Source organism: Monodelphis domestica, chromosome 6 (genome assembly GCF_027887165.1).
Source record: "Monodelphis domestica isolate mMonDom1 chromosome 6, mMonDom1.pri, whole genome shotgun sequence".
NCBI classification, from domain to species: domain Eukaryota; kingdom Metazoa; phylum Chordata; class Mammalia; order Didelphimorphia; family Didelphidae; genus Monodelphis; species Monodelphis domestica.
In genome coordinates, this window is record NC_077232.1 from 73,711,502 (window position 1) to 73,718,835 (window position 7,334).

The 7,334-nt window shown below is 50.7% G+C and overlaps 2 protein-coding genes across 3 annotated transcripts; one reads left to right on the forward strand and one right to left on the reverse strand.

Annotated features, from left to right (window-relative positions):
• Positions 1 to 748: 748 nt before the first annotated feature.
• Positions 749 to 2,053, forward strand: LOC100026593 (oxytocin-neurophysin 1-like). 2 transcript variants are annotated; one of them, XM_001377109.4, is made up of 3 exons: positions 781 to 1,100; positions 1,529 to 1,730; positions 1,928 to 2,053. In XM_001377109.4, exons 1-3 carry the CDS (start codon positions 942 to 944, stop codon positions 1,975 to 1,977), a joined length of 411 nt encoding a protein of 136 aa, XP_001377146.2. In that variant the 5' UTR covers positions 781 to 941; the 3' UTR covers positions 1,978 to 2,053. The 2 variants fall into 2 exon arrangements, with proteins under 2 accessions (XP_056658247.1, XP_001377146.2); XM_056802269.1 differs by having other exon boundaries at positions 749 to 1,100; positions 1,529 to 2,053.
• A 986-nt stretch (positions 2,054 to 3,039) lies between these two features.
• Positions 3,040 to 6,701, reverse strand: MRPS26 (mitochondrial ribosomal protein S26). Its single transcript, XM_007496950.3, has 4 exons — positions 6,337 to 6,701; positions 4,284 to 4,421; positions 4,006 to 4,129; positions 3,040 to 3,351 (listed from the first exon to the last, which is right to left on the reverse strand). The coding sequence occupies exons 1-4, from the start codon at positions 6,558 to 6,560 to the stop codon at positions 3,220 to 3,222; spliced, it is 618 nt and encodes a 205-aa protein (XP_007497012.1). The 5' UTR covers positions 6,561 to 6,701; the 3' UTR covers positions 3,040 to 3,219.
• Between the last annotated feature and the right edge of the window lie 633 nt (positions 6,702 to 7,334).

The following is a 7,334-nucleotide window of genomic DNA, read 5'->3' on the forward strand; positions in this document are numbered from 1 at the left end:
GCTCTGTGTACTAGGGACTAAGAAAGATACGACTGTCCTTTCCCACATTCCCTCTTCTCTCTAGATTCAGAGACGGCTGAAAGCCAAATCTTGACTCACTAGGAATGACCCAGGTCCAAGTGGGATCCAGTTCTTTGGCAGACCCTTCTCTGATGGGCCCAGCATCCAGTTCTCCCTGTCTGTGCTTCTCTTCCTGTAGGGCCCATGACTTGGCCCAAGTCCACAGTTCCTTTGCGCCCTGGTTTCCCAATCCTTGGGCTCCCCATTTCTCCCCATCACCCAGTGCATAGGAAGAGCTGTAGGTTCTTCCCCATAAACGCTCATGCCCATCTCCTGGGGAAGGCAGCCTTTCATAAGGGGGAGGGAGCTAAGGAATGGAACTCTGGAGTGGCTGTCTGGAGCCCCTTCTCTGTCTGGACCTTGGCTTCTGCCTAGCTGGAGGGGACAGATGGAGCAGGCTCTGAGAAGGAGAGGCAGGCCTTTCCTCCAGGAAGGGCCCTGGGACTAGCTCTTCTCTGCAGAAACAGAAGCCAAGAGAAGAGGAGTGACTCTTGCAGGGAGGGAGGGCGGCAGAGCTCAGAGGCAAGGGGTAATTGGAAGTTCATCGGGGGCAACGTTCCGGGAGGGTGAGGCCGTTGTCTGGCACTAAATAGAGCCCCAGCCTAATGAGGGCACTGCCCCAGTTCTGGCCCCAAGCTCGGCCCTGACCAGACAAGCTGACCCCATGCTCCGGCCTGACCCAGCTAAGTGAGGAGGAGGTGGCGTTCATGGCCCCGCTGACCGGGCGTGAGCTTCCAAGAGGCTGCCACTTTAGACCTCTAGCTCCGGGGCATAAATAGGCCCAGCTCTGGCCAGCGAGCTCAGAGCCTCAGGAAGGAAGATCAGCCGCCAGCACCAGCCCTCAACCTGCCCAGTCCAGCCTCTGAGGCCAACCGTTCGCCATGGGTAACCCCGGCTCCCGCCCTGGCCTTGCTCCCCGCACCCGCCCCGGTTTCGCTTGCTGCTATCTCCTGGCTCTCTTGGCTCTGGCCTCTGCCTGCTACATCCAGAACTGCCCCATCGGCGGGAAGCGCTCTGCGCTGGACATGGACGTGCGTAAGGTGAGGCTCAGCCCGACTGGGACCCGGACAAGGCGGCCCCTCTCCTCAGGCACTTGGGCCAGACCTGGGGCGCAGGGCACCAGATGGCCAAAGGCCACCTCGAACCAAACCTTCAGGGCTCGCAGGTGCCAGAGCGGCTCGGGTGCCCGGACGAGTGGGTCCTTGTGGTGCTGTGCCCGGGACTGCTCGGATCCCGAGTCCTTTCTAGTCCCGCTTCCGGCGCAGGCTTGTCCCTCTCCAAACTCTACTCCTGAAAGTATGGCAGGGAGGACCGGGGAAGAGCTGGGGCTTGGCCTTGGCCCTAGCCTCTCCTGTTCTGCCTGTGGGCGCGGGTTCCCCTCACCCCCTTCCACCTCTTGGCTCTGCTCGGGGATGCTGTCCAGAGTCCTGACCCTTGGCTCTCATCCTCATTGTCTCCTCCCCTGCAGTGCCTCCCCTGTGGTCCTGGGAGCAAAGGGCGCTGCTTCGGACCCAGCATCTGCTGTGGCGAAGAGCTAGGCTGTTATGTGGGCACTGCCGAGACCCTGAGGTGCCAGGAAGAGAGCTACCTGCCGTCCCCGTGCCAGTCTGGCCAGAAACCCTGCGGAAGCGGAGGGCGCTGTGCCGCCAGCGGGATCTGCTGCAGCAGCGGTGAGAGGCTGGCCACTCCTGGGTCCCTGATCACCCCTGTGAGAGGGCGAGGGGCTCAGCCTTCCTCCCCCAAAGCCCCTTTCATGACTCAAACCCTCTTCTGGTCTGCCCTTTGCATTCTCCCCAAGGTCAGGGACTGGGGAAGATGGAGTTCAAGGCTGCCCTGATCTGACTGAAATATCTGCCCTCTTTTGCAGATGGTTGTGGACTAGATCCTGCCTGTGACCAAGAATCCACATTCTCCTAGTCCTGGACAGATCCAGACAGATACAGCAGCTCATTTCCCACCCCTTTCCCTCCAATAAAGCTGAATTTCTGTGGCATTCCCTCTTGTCTGTCTACTTTTTGCAGTGCATAAGGGTTGGTGAAGACAAAAATAGTCGCTGGAGCCCTATAATTCTAGAACTAGTAGGTGCTTTCTGTGGTCTGTGTATCAGGAAGAGCTTTGAATTTTAAGTCGGGGAAGCCTACCTTAGTCCCATCTTAGCTTTTATTATGGGGAGGAATCTGGAGAGATGTTTTCCCTTTTTTGAGGTTCTTAACCACATAAATGAAGCATACTTAAGAGTTCAGGGGAGCCTGGGCTCCACAGCCAGGCCTGGGGAAGCTCCGAAACTGTCTTTCCTCCCCTTAGATGCCAAAGGCTGCTGTGGTCACAGCAAATCCTTATGCAGGCAGGCATTGCCCAGTGGGTTGGGATTTTCCCAGTTCCATTTTCAGCTCTGATTTCACAAAGGTGCCTTGTCAGTGCCCTGGCTACCCTAGGCTCATGCTGAGTGACTGACTAGGGGGACAAGCAGATAGATATAGATACTGATAGAATCATGGGATTTTCCCTCTCTTGGGGGCAGGTGGAGAGGCACAATTGGGTCTCTGTTACCACTAGCCACTCCTGCTTCTTCTAGGCCCAGCTCTGTGGCTGCCTCCTCACAGGAAGCTTTCCCTGGGCCCAGGAGTATCTGAATGGCTGGTGACGTGGTGGAATAGAGGCTCCATCAGTTAGGAGCTGGGAATTGGGCTCATCTCTAAAGGCCAGAGGCTGCCTAGGGCTACAGCCCAAGAACGCAGAAAGGAAAGCCTGCATACCTGGCTCTGGAATTAACTTGGTCAAGTGTCTTGCCTTCTTTGTACCAAAGTTTCCCTAGCTGTATAAGGAAGGGTTACATTTGATGGTCTCTAGCTCCATGATTAAGCCTGACATGGAAATACCAAGAAGAGTTTGGGAGATCCTAGGCCAGCCAAACTAGGCTAGGGAAGAAGCCCCTGCCCCGTTGTCCTGAAGAGCAGAGAAAGGAAAAGCTCAGGAGTCTTCTGAGAGAGGCATCATCCCTTTATTCTGTATCTGCTTATTCCGTATTTATCAGGAGCAAGGAGGCTGGCTAAAGCCTGGAGCAGCTAAGTGGGGAGACAGCTCCCATTGCAAACAGATGAGGTCTTCCCAGTGGAGAAGACAGATCAAGGCCTCCACCCTGCAGCAGCCCTGGCAGTCCTAAGTACCACTGGGTGGTCGAATCACATGGCCCTCCTTGGTAAGAGCCCAATTGTAGTTCTGAGGATTGTTAAGGGCTTCTTCAATCTTCTCCTCTAAGTTATCCTGAGTGATGAATGTCTTCACATCTTCCTGTTGGGGAAAAGATGGGAATTAGGAAATCCCAGAATCACAAGGGAGACCTGAGTCCAAAGAGGGCAATCTCTGGATGGATACCTCTGGGATGAGGAAATCACCACTTAGGTGGGCAGTCAGTCCCATCATTGGATGGCTGATTCTTGGCAGTCAGTCCCATCATTAGATGGCTGATTCTTAGAAAGCTCTTAAGTAGATCCAATGATTTCCAATTCACCCCACCTAATTTTTCTGTTCTCTGGAGCCAAGGAGAATAAACCTAATTTCTCCTCCCTGATCACCTGTGAAGGGTGGCAATCATTTCCCTCCACAGTCTTCTCTCCTCCAGCTAAACAGACTCAAATAATATAACTCTGATAAGTCAGAACTCTGGGCCAAGGCACCTGAGTCTTTCTCACAGCATACCTCAGGGCTGTCCTTGGGAGGATGGGCAATAAGGCCAGATTCCTCCAAAACGGGCAGAAGGCCCAAAGAAGAAGAATGACATTCCTTAGTCATGGAGCTACAGAGCTCCAAGCTCTCTGCTTGGCACTGGCCTGAAAGCCCTGGAGAAAGCAGAAAAGATTCCTCCAGAATGCTCCAGCATTAACTCCTAGACAGGAGTACCATCTTCCCCCCTGGAAAGGGTCCACATCCCTAACTCTAGCTTACCTGTAACTGTAGAACTTCTTTCTCCTTCTCCTGGAGAAAAGCTTCCATTTCCTCGGCCTTCTGCTTCTCCTCCAGTGCCCGCAGCTGTTCCTGCTCCTGCTCCTGCTGCTGAAACCTTGAGATCCTAGGGTGAGGGGTCCAGAAGAGCATAGGGTTTCCACCAAATAGGACCTCTTGCTTCTTGATGTTTCAAGACCAACCCAGGCCAGGGGTTCCCTTCTCTTCAAGATCCAAGGCCCACCTCCCTTATCCTTCATGAGCCCCCAAGAGCCCCTCACCTGAGTGCCTGCAGCCGAGCATTTTCTGCCTGGTTCCAGGCCATGAGCTGCTTGTGTTCCTCCAAATCTTGGACGGCATTCAATTTCCCAAATTTTTCCTCATAAGCTTTTCTCTGCACCTCTTCTATGAACTCAATCCTGTGATTCATAAATTTGGTATCAAAAGCCAAGATCAAAAGTCAAATCCAGGGATCAGCTCCTTTCCTGTCTCCCTGGTCCTCCAGAGCAGTTGTTGATAGAAATAGAAACGGGGCCACTGAATCATACATAAGGATCCCTTCAGGCTGCAAACTGACTTATGTGAGAATTTTTATATGCTGCATTAATTCCAATATATTAGGAAGAATTACTGAGTATTTCTGTGTCTGGGATCTGGGTCAGAGATACCATCCTGGCTGCTGCTTTTTGCATTTTCTTTGTTTTAGGGAATCCCAAGGAATGTCTTTTATTTTTTTTTAAAACAGAATTTGGTTAATAAATGAAGGGGAAAAGGGTCCTTTCCTCAGTACCTGATTTGTCCATGTATCACCAATTAAAGATGTCTTGAGATGTCTGGGGAAGGGCTAAATCATGAGCTCCTAAAAATCTATTAATCAGGCTGCCTGACTCAGTTTGGGTCATCTCTGGTCCTGAGAGATCCACAGAGATCTAAATCGTTTTTATCAGTTATGATGCTGGTTTAACCAATGAGCCTGATATAAACAATAAATTCAGCTCCCCAAAATCAGTCTTTACAGATAACTTTAATTGTAACACTTGGAAAGCCATATAGTAATATTATCTATGTTCTACTGTATTTTTTGTTGTATTAGAAATATTTCCTGATGACATTTAAATCCAAATACCAATGTTTAAGTGTGTTGGATACCTCTGCTCCAGGATACCTCTTGCCTCCACTACAGGAGACTTCACGTTCTCTGATATTTTTCATGGAAGACGTTTTTAGCACCCAATGTGCACTTAGACTCCTACCAAACTGACTGACTCTCCACCCTCTTTCAAGTCCTGTCCTCTTCTCCTGACCCTTTAACTCTGTCTTCCCACATCTCCATTCTCCCCATACCTAGAATGGCCTCCTTTTTATATTTCTAAACAATTCAGATGCCACCTTGCCTGGGAAGCCTTCTTTCCCTCACTCTCCTTTGGGGTAGCATGATCATGCTAGATTTGGGAGTCAAAAAGACCTAGTTTATTCATCTTACTTCAGACATGTATCAGCTATGTGATCCTGAGAAAGTTATCTAATGATAAATGGATGAAAAAGCACATATTAAATGCTTATTTTGTGCTGAGTCCTGTGCTAAGTGTTGGAGAAACAGAAAAAAAAAATCAAATCTGGCTCTGCTCTCAAGGAGTTTACATTCTAATAGGGAAGATGTATACCTTTCTCAGCCTGTTTCCTAACTGTAAAATGGGGATAACAATAGACTCTCCTTCAAAGGAATGTGGCAAGCATCATATACCTGAATGCAAATCTTAAAAGATATACAGAAGTGGACTGCTCTCATTATTAGTGTAAACTAAGAACAGCCAGGTGGGACAGTGGATAGAGTGCCAGGCCTGACTATGAGTTCAAATCCAGCCTCAGACACTTTCTAGCTGAGTGACTGTGACCCTGGGCAAGTCATTTAACTCTGGCTCAGTTCCTTCATCTATGAAACGAGGAGGAAATGGCAAATCATTCCAGGATTCTTTGCCAAGAAAACCTCAAGAATAGTCGGGTAGGACTGAAAACTAACTAAACAAGAAAAATTATTGTAAGCTCCTATATACCTTTGCATCCCATGAACTAAGTAAAATATCTTCCCAGTAAGAGGTTTAATGAAAGTTTAGCGAAATGAGTTAACCACCAAAACCTCAGCCCTTACTTCTCCTAGGGTCCGCCCCCAGCTCGTGGTCCCTCCCGTTTCCAAGGCTCACCCATGACCCCGCCCCCAGCTGTAGGAGCCACTCCTCTCAGACTCACACGAGGCCCCGTCCCCAGCGGCAGGCCCTTCCCTCCCAGGCTCACACACCGCCCCCGCCTACAGCTTCAGGCTCCTTCCCTTCATACCTGAGCCCTCGCATAGTCTGTCTATAACTCTTATAACGCTCCATCAGTATGTACATCTCGACGGGATCTACGGGGGTCGGAGTTCGTAGGCGCCCGATCTTGGATTTGGCGCGTGGGTCATGGCGACTCTTACGACCCCGGGAGGGCTGCAGCAACAGTGGTAAAGAAGGGGCAGTGATCGGAGACCGGGCACAGCGGCCTAGGAAGCCCAAAGTGCCGAGCATGGCCGCAACCACGAGGCATTCTGGGATAGCGAGTCCCTACCACCATCGCGCGGCTCCGCGCAGGTTCGAGACTTCCAATCACCAATCATTGCCTTCCATACTCTCTAGCGCCTCAGCTTCCGCCAATCAGCACCTGGTCTCTGTTTACCAATCATCACTCTTAACGCATCTCTCTGACCGCTTCTGTCATGCCCTTCTGTCTCCCTCGCCAATGACTGCCCTGTCCGTCTAAAGGTTCCACCCTCTCTGGCTACTCGCTTCATATTTTCCAGTCCTCCGCTCCGCCTCTTTTGGTGGGAAGTGAGGGGGAAGGGTGAACGGTGAGAGGTTGGGTCACCTCTGCCAAGGACAAGCGTGTGGCTCCTCCCAGCTAGCGGGAGATCTGATCAAATTAATTCCCCAATTCAATCAACTCCTGTGGCTCCCTATCACTTCAGATTTTGTTATTGTTGAGTCCGACTCTTCATGACCCTTGATGGGGTTTTCTTGACAAAGCGATCTGCCATTTCCTTTTCCAGGCCATTTCACAAATGAGGAAACTTAGGCAAACAGTTACGTGATTTGCCCGGGGGGGCATTCAGTCGGTGTCTGAGTTTAAATTTAAGATTCATTGCTCTATCCACTGATCCAAATCACAGATTTGCCATTCGCTAGTTATAATACCTGCACAAAAAACTTCCTGGGTTTTCTCATCCATAAAGAGAGGAAGCCGGATTAGATCTGTTAAGATTCCTTCCTTGATTTAGAGATATGATGTCCTATAGCTCAGTCAAT

Excerpts from the sequence above, each read along its gene's own strand:
- LOC100026593 (XM_056802269.1), top strand. The coding sequence starts at position 942 with ATGGGTAACCCCGGCTCCCGCCCTGGCCTTGCTCCCCGCACCCGCCCC. Across the intron at positions 1,101-1,528 it reads TGGACATGGACGTGCGTAAG|TGCCTCCCCTGTGGTCCTGG; the intron begins GTGAGGCTCAGC and ends CCTCCCCTGCAG.
- MRPS26 (XM_007496950.3), bottom strand. The coding sequence starts at position 6,560 with ATGCTCGGCACTTTGGGCTTCCTAGGCCGCTGTGCCCGGTCTCCGATC. Across the intron at positions 4,422-6,336 it reads CAGACTATGCGAGGGCTCAG|GATTGAGTTCATAGAAGAGG; the intron begins GTATGAAGGGAA and ends TATGAATCACAG. Across the intron at positions 4,130-4,283 it reads GCTCGGCTGCAGGCACTCAG|GATCTCAAGGTTTCAGCAGC; the intron begins GTGAGGGGCTCT and ends CCCTCACCCTAG.